The following is a 19,418-nucleotide window of genomic DNA, read 5'->3' as shown; positions in this document are numbered from 1 at the left end:
CTGTTATTTAAGGCCCCTGAAGATGCTCTGTTCTCTTAGGGTGGGAGAACATTAGCTCTGCGGAGTCACAGCTACCTTCCCAGCAGGTACGCTCCCCAAATCTCCCCTCACCGAGTCATCTTCCTTTTGTCAACATGAGGCTCTCCATATGCACTGCCTTCTGGTCTCCTCCAAATAGGCAACATTTAGCAAACAACAAATCTTTATCACTGACTGCCCTAACTGGGAAGCCTAACTGGGAGCTTGACCTTCTAGGAATCTAGAAATGGGGGCTTGTCCACTATGCTATATTCCCCAGTGATGCTTCCCATGAGCAGGACGCACGTGCCCACACGGGTGTACACACAGAGTCCTCCCGGCTGGAACGACACCCGTGCTTGTGTGTGAGCTGCACTGGCCATGCGCCCGAGGCGAGTGCTGCCTGCAGATCTGTCACTGTCTGTGATGCAGGTGAAAGGACAGGGCCCTGGTAGTCCTTATCCTCGTCTTCCTCACTTCCCACAGAATGGAGGGACTGTGGCAGAGGTTCTCACATTTCCCTGGTCTCGCATCCTATCTGCTGAACTATCCTTTGCCACTTTCACCATCAGACCTGGTCTGCTGCCCCACCTCTAAGCTGGAACTAATTATCATAGACAATTTTAGAATTTCATATTCCAGTGTTTTTTTTTTTAAAAAAAAAAAAACCACAGTCCATGGGAAAAAAAAAAAACAACACAAGACTTCCATAGCTGAAAGAGTTATAGAGAAACCACAAAACTATTGGTGCTATGTGGCATTGAAACATATTTACTAAGTTGGCACAGAAGAATCCCAGGTGATGGGTATTACCTCTTAAGCTTGAAAGTAGACTTTAACAACAAACATCTCAAATAGAAGGTACAGAAAATACAGATGTACCAAACACAAGAAAAGGTTCACTAGGGTCACCTGTCAGGCCTGCATCTGCATTATAATGGACTGGAACAAAGGCATCCATTTCTATCCCAGAGGAGAAGACTACATCTCTTCCATGTGATGCTATGACTGCATATGTAAAATGCCTGCACTAAAATTAAGTCTTCTATCTTCCAAATTTTCTCAATTATTAATACACCAGACAGCTGCAGTAGCTCTAGCAAAAATAGCAGCCAAGCTTTCCCACAAGTCAAAACAGCCATGAGATGCCTGCACGGGGACTTTCCTACAGGCTGGCTGCTCTCTGGGCCAAACAAGAAGAAACACAGTCTCCAGTGGAAAAACAGAAAAAGGGAAACTTGTTTTAGAATTTAACATGAAAAATGACAGCCCTTCCTCCCACCGCCGCCAGAGACATTCGCTCCTCTTTACAACAAGAAACTGTGTGTGGAAAAAAAAAAAAAGTTGACTGAAAAGGCTATCGGTCCCCTCATTGGGATAACAATTCAGAAAATGAAACAGCAAACCTGAGGAATGCCAATCACTTCAGTGTATTCTGGAATGAAACTATCCAATCGTGCCCACTCAACGGGAGCAGGGTGAGGTTAGAAAAACAAATTATGTCTTTTTTTTTTTTTTTTTAAGATTTCTGGAAGCAAATTAACATCCAGGAAAAAAAAAAAAGCTGTCCTTCAGTTGCCACCTCCATATTTTAAACAAGTATCACAGTGTCATCTTAAAAGACTTTTGTGAATGCATTTTTTTGTGGAAATAGTCACTTTTGAAAAGCACGGCAAAGGGAAAAACTGAGTACTCGGAGTATCACCATTCAATGGTCTCTGAACTCAACAGTGATCATGAATTTTAAGTCAAAGATTTGTGTGTAGAACATGAAACAAGAATAAAATAGATTTCAAAAGATTTTTTAAAGCTATACTATCAAAGCTGAAGCATATCACACCAGAGGGACTGTCACTTGTCACGGTCATGTTGTGCGGGGTCTTGATGTGATCAAACATTTCACACTGCCTGTCACAGTTCTGATTTCACATCATTCTAACCTTTAAAGGCAACCAGAACACATGACCCAGTTTCTGGGTCGTAAGATATCATCACCCTGTCTGTGCCCCAGCCCCACGTACAAACAGAAATGGTTGTAGGTCCTTGAGGAAAAAGCAAGGAGTCCCAGCGGCCCAAGTTCTAAACAAGGATATGTTTGCACCAGTTCTGCATAACTTGTTTCTAAGAGCAAGGACCATATTTCATTTTTCCTGTCTCACAACCTACATAAAAATCACAGTTATTTTTCAGTGAACGCCAACGAATGTCAGAGAGGCAAACTGTGGCTATTTGGAAATGGCTGTTAGTTTATTAATATAATCCCCCAGAGTAAAGCTCGTGGTGTGAATGTTTTCAAGACAGTCACTATCATTCGAAGGCGGGGCTTACTAACCTAACACAGACACTCACTGCCCGTGTATCACTTACCATTTGCGATCTGTTCTTCGGACAGCCATTGATGTCTTCGATCTTCTCATTTGCTGAAAAAAGAAACACGGGTCAGACAAACAAATCATCGTCACAGACACTGCAAGCAGTGATGTTCAGGACCCTTGAGGCCAAGCAAATCCTAAGGCCCATTCTGGGGTTTGTCCAGCCAGCACAGGCATGTGAAGTACTGAGACGCTTCTAGCCAGCTTCAGGACTTAACTCATCGAGCTGCTGTCCTCCAGGGACAGCTGGGGCAAGGTCGCCGTCATCTAAGGCAGAGACAACTGCACTGGCGACAGTCTTGGAGTGATGGGGCAGGGTGGAAATGTTTGCACGCTGGGAAATGGACTGAGCAGTGACTGTGCTCTAGGCTCTGAAAAGGCAACTGCAACTTCCCCACAAAAGATGGGGTGCTTCAGAGTGAGATCCAGGTAGCCTTAGTGCAGCTCCTGGGGACAAAAGCCACAGATGGTAGCATCTCACTCCATTTTTAGCCAGAAATATTAAGGTTCCTTTTGCCTATCCTGATCCTATTCCCAAAGTGGATCTTATTCCCTTTGGGATCCTATTCCCAGTGGAAAAACAAGAGAGTGAGACTTTAAAAATGACACATCCATGCCATTTAGTATGTCCAGATTAAATCTGGAACATACTCTATTGAAGTCAAAAGAGCGCCGACCTTCTTAGAGAAGTGATAGAAAGAGACTGAACTGCATAAGCTGGAAATCTAATAAAAGCAAGGAAGAAAGGCCCAGCTGCCCATGGTGAATGTGTTTCATCCTCTGTCTAAAGGAACCCTTGTAAGATAAAGCCTAGGACATCTGAGTCTGCAACTGCAGTGCTACAAGAAGGCAGTATGTATAGTGGTTTGGAGGCAGAGATACCCCAGTCTGAAGCCCAACTCTACAGCTCCTGAGCTGTGTGATCTTAGCCATGTAACACACCCTCACCTATAAAGTTGAGTTGGCTCATCTGCAAAATTGCGCTAATACTACGTACTTTACAGGAGGAGCTGTGAAAAGAAGATTGCATGATGCCAGTAAAATGCTTAGGGCAGTACCTAGCTCACAGTGAGAGTTCTATGTATGGTTGCTGCCGTTCAGTCGCTCAGTTGTGTCCGACTCTTTGCGACCTCATGGACTGTAGCCCCCAGGCTCCTCTGTCCATGGGATTTCTCAGGCAAGAATACTGGAGTGGGCTGCCATTTCCTTCTCCGGGAGATCTTCCTGACCCAAGGATCAAACCCAGGTCTCCTGCATTGAGAGTTGGATTCTTTACCTCTGAGCCCCCTGGGAAGCCCTCTTTGTATGGTAGCAATCATTAATCCAATTATACATACTCTTTATCATCTATGTAAAAATATATACAATTTTCCTTTTTGATCTCTCCATCTGAGTTTAACCCAGAAACCTAGCTAGGACTTCACAGTAAAAGGACTACAGATTTGCCTTCTCTGAAGACTTTTTAAGATTCCTTCCCAATCCTACATCCCTTTACATGTCACCACTCCAGAAAAGTAAGGCCTACTAGGTCTCTCTGCTCTCCCAGCACCCTGGAAACTGCCTCTATGTTGCTTTTAGCCTCATGTGTAACTGCTTTTCTAGCTTCCCCCAGCTATGCAGACAGGTAGATTTTTTTTCACACTTGTATCCTTACAGCTCAGTAAGTGCTTGCAAAATTTATATATATCACATCCGATTTTAATGACTGTAACATCTAAAACTTCCATGAAAAGATATTTTAAAAAAGCATCTGAAAAGGTTAACAGAAACAGTTTCCCACGACACTAAGATTTTAGAACACCTGTACTTAAATATAGTTCACTGTTACCTCCATTGGGTTTATTTTTTCCTCCAGCAATTCTGCCTTGAGAGAGAAGTAAAAAATAAGAAAGCAAGCTAGTGGCAGGACATTATTTACAAATCTAATTACCAGAGACAGGCTGGTTAGTATACACTCAGCCTCATCTACCCCTTCTTTAGAATTTGCCCAGAGTAATAGATATTCAGGCCTATGACCCATTTGGGAAAACTTCGGTCTTCTGGGAGCCACTTGAGTTTTCTCAACTCTTAAGAACACTGGGATAGGCATTTTAGGAAGCTTCTTCCGCCTGGTTTTCCCTACTCCCCAAAGAGGTGCCATAAAACCTTATTTAAAAAGGACATAAACGATGCCCAGTGAATGGGATGACTCACAAATACTTGTTATTCAGTTCACCAGAAAATACAATCAGCCAGAAGGGATCACTAGCATGTAAGTTCCACAAAACCAAGAACTTTCATTCTGCTTTGTTTTCTACTAAAGCCCCAGAGCCTAATGCAGTGCTTGACACACAGTAGTCACTCAGCATGTATTTGTTGAGGGAAACTAAGGACTATTCTGAATATTTCAATGAATCAAAGTTTTCCAGCCTAGTCTGAGGCAGCTGCCCTTTCACTTGTGTATATAAAAATGTATGTCCTGAAGGTGGAAAAAAAAAGGATGATCCTTGTAACCCGGCACTCCTTCATACATTGGAAATCATGGCAGGCTAGCACTCTGACCTTGGATTTTGATATGCAACACTGGAAGAATAGATATATGGCTTTTGAGAATCAATGCCACTCCTGGTATCTTCCAAGTGGACACTCGTGATGGCCAAAGTCATAAGTCATCGGGTTCCGATCAATACCCAGCTCACTGATGCTTATTAAAGTGAAGGATGGATAACTGTAATCCTGAGTAGTCATTTTAAAGATCACTTATATACCTTCTGGATAAATGAAACCAAGGGGTTAAGTCTAATTATCCCTGTAGTTCCTTTTCATGGTCTGTCACTTAAACCACAGTCAGGTGTTCATTGAGTTCATTGGGATCTTATCAGGCTAAAGCTGCCCTTTTATAATATTCAAAAGAAAGCAGTGGGGTGGAGCCTATTTATAACCCCCTAAAGAAGACATGGGAAGAGGTCAAATGACTCAACCCAAACTCAAAATAAATGCTTAATAAAAATGCAAAAACGTCTGGACCTCCTAGTTACCAATTTCATGTGATATAAATACTTCTCCTTTAACTTAAATTCTCAAAAATTTCTGTGAAAGTGAAAGTCGCTCAGTCGAGTCCGATTCTTTTCGACCCCATGGACTGTACAGTCCATGGAATGGTCCAGACCAGAATACTGGAGTGGGTAGCCTTTCCCTTCCCCAAGGGATCTTCCCAACCCAGGGATCAAACCCAGCTCTCCTGCATTGCAGGTAGATTCATGACAAGTTGAGACACCAGGGAAGCCCACCAAGAATTTCCGTGGTTGTCATAAATACTTAAAGCAATAATAGAAGCTCTCATTGTGCTGGTAAGAAGAAGAGCTTGGTCGTCAGAGCTGAATTTACTAACTTGGGGTAGGGGGTCTTTGGCTACAGCCCCAAAGTAGAAAACCAAAGAAGCAAAGCCATGTCCCCCAAAGTCCTCATTAAAGTCATTAAAACTGACATGCTGAAGTGCCAGTGGTATTTATTCCAGAAAGCTCTAATGCACGGACTTGTCTGCATGCAAGTCAGTCACTGGAAAGCATCAGTGCACTTTAAGAAGTATGGAATCAAGCTCGTCACTTCTCAAAAGACCTCCTGGGAAGAGTTCAGAGCATTTCAGGAGCCCAAGCCTCTATGCTTGGGCACCTATGTATGTTCAGGGCAGTTGGCCATCCTGCCAATGTCCAGAAAGAGAAACTGCCTGCCCTCATATGCCTGAAAGGCATATGACTTACCCAAGGTCATGCCATGGCAGCAGGTCATCAACAGAAAGTAGCGTCCTGCGGGTGGTATGAATTTCCCGGCTGTGCTCAGAGGCTGCCCAAATGCTGGTGGAGAATGAGCTGCTATCAGCCCTCGTCACCTCTAATGGGCATTCTTCCCTCTGTCTTGGCTTCCTCCTTCTCTCCAAGCCTCTTTTGTTTATCCTGTTTCCCGCCCCCTCTCTGTCCTCTCTTCCTCCCGCCTCCCCCCACCCCCCCCCCCCCCCCCCCGTCTCTCCTTTGCTGACTCCAAATCCTTCTGGCATCCTCCCTGAGTGACGGCAATGTAAGCAGAGGGAGGGAGGCCTGTCTCTCCCTCTTGATTCATGCTCTTTATCCTGGCCTCGTAAACCTTTCTAATAACTCACGGACATGGCACCGCTGATGGGCTGGCAGGCAACTGCCGACTTTGGGCAGCTCAGGACTCAAGAAGATAATCATACTAATAAGAGGCTGAACGCAGACACTCAACCCTCAGTCACCAGAGCAAGGGCACCAAGAGGCAGCAGCACAAGGTTCATTTTCTGCCCAATGGGCAGAAGGCAATGATGCAAGAGTGTGGGCCCCAAGGTATCCCACTATCTGGGAAGAGGCTGAATGGATAAATAGAAGGCTAGGGCCTAGGACCTATCTGGGCTCGATGAAGACTTAGTTAGGAGTAGCATCTGTGAAGATCATTTAAGGTTTTCCTTCACGTAAAACATCTTAGCTTTCAAAGGATTCCAACTCTCCATCATTAGAACTAGCTGAGGAGATGGTTAGATTCCCCAACCTGAAAGTCAAGTCTTCAACCACTGGCTCTGTTCCTGGGTTAGTCTTGTGCTGCTGCTGCTAAGTCGCTTCAGTCATGTCTGACTCTGTGCGACCCCACAGACGACAGCCCACCAGGCTCCCCTGTTCCTGGGATTCTCCAGGCAAGAACACTGGAGTGGGTTGCCATTTCCTTCTCCAATGCGTGCAAGTGAAGTCACTCAGTTGAGTCCGACTCTTAGCAACCCCATGGACTGCAGCCTACCAGGCTCCTCCGTCCATGGGATTTTCCAGGCAAGAGGACTGGAGTGGGGTGCCATTGCCTTCTCCAGGTTAGCCCTGTATCTTGCCTTATTTGCCTTGTTGAGTCTCTGGCTCTCTACCCTCCAGCATTTCTGCACACTATTCCCTCTGCCAGGAAAGCCCTCCCTGACCACTTCACCCAGCTAACACCCAGTTTGAAGTCTTGGCTTATAGAGAAATTCCTTGATGAAATGCTCCTTGATTCCCTCCTTGCTAACCCAGCGTCTCCTTTCCCTAATCATGGGTCAGGCCTCACAGCACAGGAGCCCTTTATCACTATGCACAATCTTCCTCCCTCCTAGATCTAGGAAGAGGTTGTAACTTAGAAGGACAATCTCTCTGCCTGCAAGTTTTGATGGAACTTCATTTAGATGAGTTCTTTTCAACAATTTTAAAATAACTTCAAACCTTCAGAAAAGTTACAGGAACAGTACAGAGAATTTCCATACATCATCATCCATTCTCATTTTCTCCCTTCCTCTCTCACACCCTCCTTCTCTCTATAAGTAGACATTATTTTTCCCGAATCATTTTAGGGTAGGCTCAGTTGTGTCTGACTCCTTTGCAACCCTGTGGACTGGAGCTCACCAAGCTCCTCTGTCCATGGAATTTTCCAGGCAAGAAAACTGGAGTGGATTGCCATTTCCTACTCCAGGAGATCTTCCCAGGGACCAAATCCGTGAACCTTGTGTCTCCTGCATTGGCAGGCAGATTCTTTATCACTGAGCCACCTGGGAAGCCCTGGTGGCTCAGACAGTAAAGAACCTGCCTGCAATGCAGAAGACCCCGGTTTGATCCCTGGGTTGGACAGATCCCCTGGAGAAGGGAATGAGTACCCATCCCAGTTTTCTTGCCTGGAGAATTTCATGGACAGAGGAGCCTGGTGGGCTACAGTCCATGGGGTCACAGAGAGTCACACACGATTGAAGTGACTGACACACACACCTGGGAAGCCCTAGGGGAGCCTCCATGGGTCATATCCCTTATTCTTGGTGTGGACTTCCAAAGGACAAGGATACTTTTTGTGGCACAATTCTAAATTGCAGAAAATTTAACACTGCTCTAATTCCAATATTCCAATGTAGTCAATTGACTCAAAAATGTCCTTTATTGCGTTTTATTCCCCTGAATGGGATCCAGTCCAGCATCATGCAGTGCATTTAGCTGTCAGGTCTCTTTAGTGTCCTTTCTTCTTAAACAATTTCTCAGTCTTTTTTTTTTTTTTTGTCTTTCACAGCACTGACATTTTGGAACAATTCAGGCATTTTTGGTTTGTTTGTTTTTTTCAATAGAATGTTCCACAATTTGGGTTTATCTGAGAGTCGTTGTGATGGGTTTCAGGCTTTCCAACCCCTGAGTGCAATACAACATGAAGTAATGTTGCATTCTTTCTGAGGTATCCTATCAGGAAGCACATGATATCCAGCTGCTTCTCATCAGGGATGTAGTTTGATCACCTGGTCATGACACCTGATTCTCCCATGTGGGAACTATATTTCCCTTTGCAACTAATACACCATCAGTGAAGAGCCACTTTGAGGCCCCGTACATAGCTGCTGTCCATCAAACGTTCTCCCCTAGATTTCAGCATCCACGGATGATTCTTGCCTTAACGAATGTTAACCATCACAGCTGCAACTCCTTCTCCATTTATCAGTCAGCATTCTCCTGTTCAGCTGAGTCCTCTCTTCTCTTCCACTGATACATCATCTATTTATTTATCTATCAGCATATAGATTTGTATACTCCTGTTTTATTCCATGGGTATAATCCACAATGGCCCTCGGTTATATTGATGCTCTAGTTGTCTCAGGTCAGACTGCTCTTTGTAGCCATGGAGTGTAAAACTAGTACTTGCAGGGAGATACTACCATGGGGGAGCAGATTTTGACTTAATGAAAGAAGAGCTTTTAAAAGATTCTAACTCTCCACCATTAGAACTAGCTATGGAGGTAGTTAGTTGCCCATCCTAGGAAGCATTTAATAGAGTCTGCTGACTACTTTTCCTAGAAGCAATTCGTATATCAGGCTGAGGCTTTTAAAAGGTCCTTTCCAAACCTTAGAGTTGCAGCATCATCCTGGAAAGGAGGAGGGTGACATACAGTTGAGAGGAATACTCAGGAGAACACTACACACTGAGAAGGGGAAACATTCAGGCCACCTGTGGGAAACAATCCAACACAGGCTTAGGGAAGCAATGGCTGCAGTGAGCGACATTCTCATCCCTAAACTAATCAACTCAACTTCTTGTGAACATCACTGCACGCCAGACACCACGTTCAATGCTGTGAACCCAGAAAGGAAGATGACTCAGAGCCAGACCTATGGAGAGCCAGGCCCAATACAGCAGTCAGTGGGATGATAGAGGAGGGTCCCCTCCAGCTCTGCCTGGGATCACAGGGAAACTGACTTTTCAAGAATGAGTAGGAGGTCTCCAGCCAAAGAGCAACTGTAACCACTGGACTTCTGTTCATCATAAGATGGAGTCTCTAGGACTCCAATTCTGGGAATCGGTGGTACTAACGAGCTTTTGAAATCACAGTCTAGTAGCTCAGGCTCAGAGAAGTCACTGTCTTGGGAGTTCATCTCATCAGAATAGATTCCGGAAGCATCCTCCTGAGCAATGATAAAAACTGTGCTAGCTTACATTTCCATAGCACTATGCTTAGTAAGTTTGCCATACACATTCACCAACTCTGGGCCCTGACAGACATAACTAATCTATCATGACACACTCTGACATCGATTCCAAGGCCTCTTCATCTTTCTGCACATACCTTTCGAGGCAGTGGCTACCAAGTCCTATCCAGAAACACTTCACAGTACCCAAGCACATTTCACATCTGTTGCCTACTTTACACTTCACAAGATTTCCCCAAGATCAGACAGAGCAGGCATGAAAGTGAAAGTCACTCAGTCAAGTCTGACTCTTTGTGACCCCACGGACTATACAGTCCATGGAATTCTCTGGGCCAGAATACGGGAGTGGGTAGCCTTTCCATTCTCCAGGGGATCTTCCCAACCCAGGGATCGAACCCAGGTCTCCCACAATGCAGGCAGATTCTTTACCAGCTGAGCCACAAGGGAAGCCCAAGAATACTGGAGTGGGTAGCCTATCCCTTCTCCAGTGGATCTTCCCAACCCAAGAACTGAACAGATTCTTTACCAATTGAGCTATCAGCGAAGCCCAAAAGCAGGCATGGCTGTGCCTATTTTATTTCACTTGTTTTAATTGCTTTTTAAAATCATTGTTTTCCCTTTGGCCGTACCATGCAGCATGCGGGATCTAAGTTCCCCAATCAGGGGTTGCACTCATTCTCCCTGCAGTGGAATCACAGAGTCCTAACCACTGGACCACATGGGAATTCCATGTGTCCATTTTAAAGACAGAGAAACAGGTAGCAGAGTCCATGTTCAGAGACCCATGTCTCAAAGAACTGAGAGGGTCTTCTAGGAGATGGGGGTGGCCTCAACAATCTGAGCAAGCTTGACCCCCCTACCCAGTCAACTCCAGATGAAAACTTCACCCTGGCCAGCACCTTGACTCCGGCCTTGCAGAGTCACCCAGCTAAGCCGTGTGTGCACCCCTGATGCGCAGAAATTATGAGGCAGCGAACAGATGTACTTTTACATCATTAGCAAGAGCAAACTAATACAGGGAAGGAGAGAAAAAGGAGAGGAAAAGAAGGACCAATGGAAGTTGGACTTCAGTCAATCTCAGGACAGGAAGGAAGCATCCTTCTCTCTAAATGGCACTGAAAGTTTCACCTTAGGCCTACTTGCCTGTATTTTTAAGTACGATCACAGACGTGAGCAGAGCTACAACTATACATGGCTGCCTCTCATACTTGAAGGATAAGCAACTTTTCCATAGCAACACGCCTGAGGGGCTGGGGCTTCTTTTTTTTTCTTTCTTCTCCCTTGGCATGAGTTGACGGCCGAGGCTGCCAGCGACAACAATCAGCCTAATGCCATCTAATTGACCTCCCGCCTCCACGGTCTGCTCCAAGTTCTCAGGCAGGACCACTGGGGTGCTTCCCTGAAGACCCAAGGCAAAGCTGTGCACAGCCTTCACCCACGTGCCTGCCCAGAATAACTCCTCTTCTCCTCCAGCACACGGCCAAGGCATTAAAAATCCCGCTGTTCCAGTTCCCTTCCCCCCAGTATTAAAACCAGAACCAGCCCTCTGCAGAGCCTGAGCCTTCGATTTTTCAGACCCAATTAAAGTTCACAAGGAAGAACCAGCCTCATGTTGCCTTTTCTTTTTTTGGAAATATTTCCAGAATAATACACAAAAAAGCACATCATCGAGGGGGCAATAAGAGAGCCACAAAGATGATAAGAGGGAAGAAGGGGGTCAGACAGCCCCTCCATAAACCACAAGCAATTCCCCCCAGCCATGTCAAGATGAGATTGCCCAGTAGGTGATCTTATCAGGCAAAACGAGCTGGTACCCAGCCTCCTCCGGCACAAAACAGAGTCAAATAAACTGTCAACACATGGGACACAAACACTGCCTTTTTAGATGATGTCAGGGTTCCATCCCCACTTTCCAGACTCGACCCCTGTTGGACTGGTCTCCACGGTAACTCTTCCACCCACCCCCCTCAACCCCACCCCCCTGAGGTCACATGTGCTCTTACCTACAACCTGGATAATCTGGGCTAGGAGGACGCCGTCCGTCACATCTTGCTGGAGATCCTTAATGAGACGCTTGTGGCCTGATTTGGCTAGATAGTGATTGGCCCAGTCCGTGTAGATCTGCAAGAAAGCACACGGGCAACTTTAGGAACCCCGTCAGATCCCATCTCAGCGTTCCGAGCAGCTGCGGGGCCAGCATAGGAGCCACTGTCCCGCCGGCGAGCTGTCTGGGGCCAGCCCTTGCCATTAACATGCAGTGCATTGTGCCCGTGGGGCATTCAGCTGGCCAGAGCCTGGCTTTCACCTATTGAGAGATCTGCCGTCAAAGGCTCAGGAGAAAGCTAAAGAAAGCCTCAAAACACACAGAGGTCTGAATAGGACAGCGGACACGGAACTAAACAGTCTGCACCAGACGGCTCTGAGAGGCTGAGGCGCTAAATGCAGGCACGGTCTCCCCCACCCCACCGCCCAACCCGGCCCCCGGCCCCTTCCCATCTTTTTCTCTTTATTGAGAAAACGTATGGGGAGGTTACCACCCAACAGGCAATCTTTTCATGGGCCATTTCAGGGAAAGGAGTTCTCAGGAGCCTGGGTCCCTTGTAAGGGAGCCAAGTACCAAAACACTGAGCCCTTCAGTTACTCTTGTGTGAGTGGAGTTATTAATGGCCTCACAATCATCTCAGATTTAATCAGCTTAATTTAAAAGCCCAGCATCATTTTCACTGTTGGGATTCTGTGAAAGGCAATAACAACAACAACAAAAATCCCCCAGCAAATTCCAACACATTTAAACACAGCGTTGGTGAGCACAGAACCTGAAAGGCAGAGGCTGGTCCGCCACAGGATCAGGAGAGCAGACCCTTTTGGGGGACACACAGACCCACCCCTCCCAGTCACAGAGCCATCGGCACAGAGTATTTTCTTCCAACAGGCCGACAAACCAGGAGGACTCTCGCCTGAAAACTTTCTCCCACAATGACACAAGCTGAAAACAATACTGAAAACCCCATCAGTTCTGTGTGCTCAGTTTCCTATGAGGACTTGTGAATTTGTTGGGGAACACCAAGGTGTTTATCAGAACCTTTTCTTCTTTTCCGCCAGGAGGGATATGAACATATGGCTGCTCATTAACAAAAGTATCCCCTCTCAGTTGGGCCATGTCGGCGGCTGCAGCTCATGTCCTAACCCACGTGGGGTTTCCACTGAAACGATAAGCACATCATTTCACCTCCATCAGCTGGCTCGCTCTGAGATCTCGAGTGACTCACAGAGCAGCGGAAGCCCTACCCCTGCCCCAGCCCCCGCTCCATCCTGTTCTTCCCAACACTGTGCTCATCAGAGGAGTCTCACACAACGGCGTGCTGCCCTTCAAAACTCCCAAAATGTGGGTTCAAGGGTCAGTGCCTGGACTTGCAAGGCAGGGGAGGGGCACCTCTGACTACTCCAACTGGGACACTGAAGGCCTCATCTCGAGAGTGGACAAGGTGGACGTACCCTTTCTACTTCATCGAGTGCTGAGAACAGAAAACTCCTGTCCATTACTTCCTTCCTGCAAGACTCCCAAGTTATCAGATCAAAAATTTAGTACAGCAAGATCACTCTTCAATTTCACAAGCACTGAGAAATCTAAGGAAGTGCAGAGCCATCTTGGTCACTACAATGGCCAGTCTGAAGGGTCAATGACCACTGGATGAAACTGTTAAGAGGGAGAGAGGGAAGGGGAAAAACGTTCAAAAGGAAAGAGAAAGACCAGGGTTCAAGTTCCAACTCCAGAGGCTCCCCAGGGTGGGGGTTTGGGGTTGTTTTGTTCAATGATGGAGCCCAAGGACCGACAATAGCACGAGGCACATTAGAACTTCCCGAAAGGCAGGTGTGGAGGAATGGGTGTCAACCTCAGCTGAGCACCTTAACTCTGAGCCGAGGTTTTCCTCTCTGCAATATGGGATCAATGCTGTGTACTTGTCAGTTCTTACGAGGACTGATACAACATGTTTTTTGAAAAGAGTGGCTCAAACAGAGTAGGAGCTGGGTAGCAACTAACACAAAGCCTCATACCCGCCCCGTACTAACACTGAAGACAGACCAACTCACAGAATCCTCATTCTGTGTGGTAGATGCTGGTGCTTCGTCTACGCTTCAGAAGAGGAACTCGAAGTGCAGGGATGTACAGGAACTTATCCAAGGTCACCGGGAAGTGGCAGAGCTCAGACTTTGAACCCAGCCTGACCGGCTCTAGAATCCCTTAGATGCACGCAACACTGCTTCTCCGAATATGAGTATTAATTATTCAGGTCACCCACCCACTCCATGACACCCTCCTACTGACGAGACTCATCCCTCTAACTCAGTTCCGTTCACACGGAAAGAATGGTTTACATATAGATGAAAGCTCCAAATCGATCCCTGGCTGTCACGTGACTTTTCTTAGCCAAGTCACGTGACTTTCCTGGGCTTCAGTTTATCCAGCTGTAAAATGGGCACAGCCCTACTTCAGAAGGTCATTGTAAAGAATTCAGTGAAGTGCCACCTGGAAGCCCCTGGCCTGACCCACATGGGGCTCGGGAAGCAGAAGCAGTGGGTGGTCATGAGGAGGGCATTGGCATGAGCCATCAGTTCAGTCACTCAGTCGTGTCCGACTCTCCACGACCCCATCAATCACAGCACGCCAGGCCTCCCTGTCCATCACCAACTCCCGGAGTTCACTCAAACTCATGTTCACAGAGTCGGTGATGCCATCCAGCCATCTCATTCTCAGTCGTCCCCTTCTCCTCCCGCCCCCAACCTTTCCTAGCATCAGAGTCTTTTCCAGTGAGTCAACTTGTCGCATGACGTGGTCAGAGTATTGCAGTTTCAGCTTTAGCATCAGTCCCTCCAATGAACACCCAGGATTGATCTCCTTTAGAATGGACTGGTTGGATCTCCTTGCAGTCCAAGGGACTCTCAAGAGTCTTCTCCAACACCACAGTTCAAAAGCATCAATTCTTCGGCGATCAGCTTTCTTCACAGTCCAACTCTCACATCCATACATGACCACGGGAAAAACCATAGCCTTGACTAGATGGACCTTGGTTGTCAAAGTAATGTCTCTGCTTGTTAATATACTATCAAGTTTGGTCATAACTTTCCTTCCAAGGAGCAAGCGTCTTTTAATTTCTTGGCTGCAATCAGCATCTGCAGTGATTTTGGAGCCCAAAAAAATAAAGTCTGACACTGTTTCCACTGTTTTTCCATCTATTTCCCATGAAGTGATGGGACCAGATGCCATGATCTTTGTTTTCTGAATGTTAAGCTTCAAGCCAACCTTTTCACTCTCCTCTTTCATTTTCATCAAGAGGCTTTTTAGTTCCTCTTCACTTTCTGCCATAATGAGCAGACAGCTTTAAACATTAGCTGCCAGGCTGCCTAGTACATCGGTGACCTCTGGCCTGGGTGTGCTCACAAGGGAAATAATAATACTACACATCATCAGGTGATTATGAGGGTGAAACAAGTCCATATACATAAAGAACACAGAATCCGAGACATGCTAAGTGTCCAGTAAATAAAAGGAATAACAAGAAAGGTGACTCCCAACATTATAAAATGGGCCAGAACAAAACCAGCCACAGCCTCTACCCTGAACCTCCAGGACACAAACGACTCAAGGACTCACTCCCCTTCTCTTTTGTCACAAGGTACAATTTCAAGAGTCTGGAGCACTCTCTCTGCAATTACAAACCAGGTGGATGGTAAAAGACAAGCAGCCCAGAAACCGGCCAGGCTGGTATGGAGAGTGAGGCATCCATCCCTAAGTAGGAGATACACCACCAGGGATGTCTCAAGCCCTGGAAGGATCCTACCAGCTGAGGGTCTGAGGGACCAAGCTGCTGCTGCTAAGTCGCTTCAGTCATGTCCAACTCTGTGTGACCCAACAGACGGCAGCCCACCAGGCTCCTCTGTCCCTGGGATTCTCCAGGCAAGAATACTGGAGTGGGTTGCCAGAGACCAAGAGAACATCCCAAAGCTTAAAAGCCATCTGCCTCACAACCGCCAGCTGAAATGAGAATAGGCCATAGGCAAGAACACCGCTGAGTGGGAAGCAACTCAGATACCTCTGCTTATTCCCTTCTTAGGTGATTAAGGGTATTTTAAAATAGACATCGGAGAAGGCAATGGCAAGCCACTCCAGTACTCTTGCCTAGAAAACCCCATGGATGGAGGAGCCTGGTAGGCTGCAGTCCGTGGGGTCGCTAAGGGTCGGACACGACTGAGCGACTTCACTTTCACTTTTCACTTTCACACATTGGAGAAGGAAATGGCAACCCACTCCAGTGTTCTTGCCTGGAGAATCCCAGGGACAGGGGAGCCTGGTGGGCTTCCATCTATGGGGTCACACAGAGTCGGACACGACTGAAGTGACTTAGCAGCAGCAGCAAAATAGACAAACTCTAAAGCCAGCCCTCCATGTGTGTGCAGAGATCAGCAGAAAACCAAGGTTAAGTAACTTCTTTCAGCAAGTCCAGGGGTACCTACACACACAGTGTGGAGTCCTAGTGAGGTCACACAAGTATCTGGTATACCAGGGAGAACTTAATTCTACAGTGGTCAGCAATGGCTCTGCCAGAGAAGTGACCCTCTTTACTCAAAGCTGTTTAAAACAAGAGCTCTTCTTCTCCCAACTTGAATCTACCTTCACACCACTGCCAACTGCATGTTCCACTAGCACACCTCTAATCCTGTCACCTGCTCCAAAAATCATCAGTGGCTCCCCACTGAACTAAAGGCAGACTTTTCACACTGTGGCTCAAGGCAGTCTTCTCATCCACCCACTCTTCCCCAGCCGGTGTCCAACCTTGCTGGGGAGGTGGTGTGTGTGAAAGTTAAGAGCGTGGGCTTGGGCACTGACAAGTCAAGCTGGCCCTTGGCAAGTGCATTTCTATTCACCTCTCTGTACCTGTTTTATCCTCCATAAAATGGGGATCATACCAAGTATACAATAAGGCAGGGACTGGCCAACTGTACACAGGCCAAACCCAATGGGCCACCTGCTTCTGTAAACAAAACTCTATGGGAGCCCAGCCACATACATTTGCCATCTGTAGCTGCTTTCATACCACAATGGCACAGCTGAATAATTGTGATACAGACTTTTGGCCCACAAATCCTCAAATATTTACTGTCCAGTTCTTCACAGAAAAAAAGTAGACAGTCTGTGTCATAGGGACTGAATGACGTAATGTGCCTACAGTGAGCAAGTACTCAGGAATGATTATGATTATTATTACCCCAGGAGAACGGGACCTCACACTTCCCCCATCTCTGAACTCCTGCCACCCCACCCACCTGAGGGCCTCCGCCGGCACCACCCAGCAGAACTCCACTTCTATGCTGGTCCTCTATGAAGTTCACTCTTGATTGCATCCCAAGCTGCATATGAAGCAGGGAACCTGTATGCTGGCACCATCACCTCACCCCCACTCGCAGACTGGGGGCAAAGATGGTGTCCTGCCCATCACTGGGCCCAGACGTGCCTCTCAAGAAGGGGGCACAGGAGGGGCTTGGTAAGTGGTTGTGGAGTTGAGTTGAACAGAGAGCGAAAGGGCAAATCCTTGAGAAACTGATTATATTGGTGACTTAATGTGAGCTCTCAGCAAGTGCTCAAACCAGGATCTCAAGCCTCTTTACTGATTGAAAAAAGGAAGGAATGGAGAAAATAAACTGCTCCATAGTCAAACTCACGAATCAGGACCCAAACAAGAACCATTAATTCATCTGGAGTTTCCTCTCCCTCGCTCTCAACTTTCTGAAGAAATGAGTTGCAGGAAAATGCCCAGATTTATTTTAAGAAATAGTTTCCATGGGTCATGCTAAGCACTGTCACAGGTCAGGGCTCTCCCCAAATTACTGTTACAATTACTGCTTCAGTAGCCCATGCAATTTCTTCCTAGAAGTACCTTTGGAAAAGAAACTCACCACATCCTTAGTCATTAAGGACTTCATCAGGTTCAGAATCTCAATAAAAAATGGAACAGAGCGTGTTTGAAAGATCTTAAGCAAGGGCTACGGCATGCAGGGCATCCTCTCTGAGCCTCAGGCATCCAGAATCAACTTCTCCAGAACCTCTCCTTCCCCAGGGTTCTAGAGACTTAGAACTGCCGCTGTTCCAGATGGGCTCCACCGATCCCTGATGAGTGAACTTTCAGTAGAAATGGGCAAGGCAAAGAACCACACAGTTCTGGGAAAGAGTAAAACCATCATCGCCACACCCAACTCCAAATGATCGCATCATTCCGGAGTAAAAATTCTAGAGGAACAGGCTCTAGAATCATCTCCCACTAGTATCCGCAGGAGTCTTTCCCACTCTGACTCGTATCACTGAGTTCACCACGGGCTCTGGCGGGAGACCTCATCAGTGCTCCAGAAGCACATGGTGAGGGAAAGGAGTTCTGTCAAAGCTCGAAAAGAAAAAAGGGGAAGGGTGACAATGACAGCTGAGAACGAATTCGTTCTGATTCACTTTACAAGCCTTGACAGGGTTTCAAGGAGCATGTCATTTGTTTGCTTACAACTCCACCTCATTTCACATCAAACAGCCTGAAATCAAAGAGGGAAAGTCTTGACAGATCAAGTGAAGTAAAGAACCCGATCATTAGTTGTAACAAGAAAACTGATAAAAATTGCACTGTTGTTAAACCAATGGGGAAGGTGCCAAGTTTATACTGCAATCAGCTCTCCAATGAAGGGGGATGGGTAGCATTGGAAGAAAGAAACCTCCACAAATTCTATAAAATAACTGCACCTAAAGTCGTTGCTCTAACAACTCTAACAAGTCCAGACCCACATGTCGGGCTGCCTGATGGATCCAAAAGGCAGCAGATAGAATTAGCACAGCAGTGACAGGAGGAAAAGGGTGCATATCAATCTCTTAGCAGGAAATGCCAGAGTGGAGATTCAAGACACACTAGTCATTTATTAATAGCATCTGAGGTGGTTTCCAGTCAATCAGTTGTAAAGAGAACCTCTTGTCTGGCCTCCATTCAAGGTCTCCCTGTAGACTTCAGGGATATCATCAACATCATAGCGCTTCCATGACTGTGCAGTGTGTGGTTAAAATGGCTTAGTTCTGATTGTCCCGACGTACAAAAATGACATTGCCACAACAGTACAGTGTCCACCCAGCACCTGAATACACAAAGAACGATTATTCAATTAGTCACAGTTTTAAGAAAATCAAAATACACCATTTGTTATTAAGGGCAAAGCTAGTTAACACATTCACTTCTGCATCCCTATCATCTAGCAAGAAGCCTGGTATCTACCCCGCAGGTGTGGTCACATGTCCACAGATCATTTCAACCTCCTGGGGTGAAGTGAGGGGCCTGAAGTTATTAGCTGGTGGCTTTTCCCCATGTTCCTGCTCTCCCCATCAGAGTCTAAGATATAGCCTCTCTTAAGGTAGACCCTGCCTTGATTAAAATCACTGCCTTGAAATAAACATTCAAATGGGTGAATGATGCCCCAGCCCTATACACTGAAAAAAGACAGGGAGTCCAGAGCAGCCAATCTTTTGCTCAAGGCCACAGAGTAC

At 46.5% G+C, this 19,418-nt stretch overlaps 1 protein-coding gene across 6 annotated transcripts in view; it reads right to left on the bottom strand.

Annotated features, from left to right (window-relative positions):
* Positions 1 to 19,418, bottom strand: part of NAV2 (neuron navigator 2) — a 429,204-nt gene that overhangs the window by 281,961 nt on the left and 127,825 nt on the right. For all 6 annotated transcript variants that reach the window (XM_055416029.2, XM_055416030.2, XM_055416032.2 and 3 more), the window contains exons 2-3: positions 11,854 to 11,971; positions 2,386 to 2,438 (exon numbers count right to left, since the gene is read on the bottom strand). In XM_055416029.2, the coding sequence (XP_055272004.2) occupies positions 2,386 to 2,438; positions 11,854 to 11,971 (171 nt within the window). The remainder of the gene's footprint in view (positions 1 to 2,385; positions 2,439 to 11,853; positions 11,972 to 19,418) is intronic.

Source organism: Moschus berezovskii, chromosome 25, assembly GCF_049115385.1.
Source record: "Moschus berezovskii isolate FMDL1 chromosome 25, NW_MosBer_1.0, whole genome shotgun sequence".
In the NCBI taxonomy this organism is placed as follows: Eukaryota; Metazoa; Chordata; class Mammalia; order Artiodactyla; family Moschidae; genus Moschus; species Moschus berezovskii.
The sequence above is the reverse complement of the archived record's forward strand: the minus strand, read 5'-3'. Positions and strand labels throughout refer to the sequence as shown.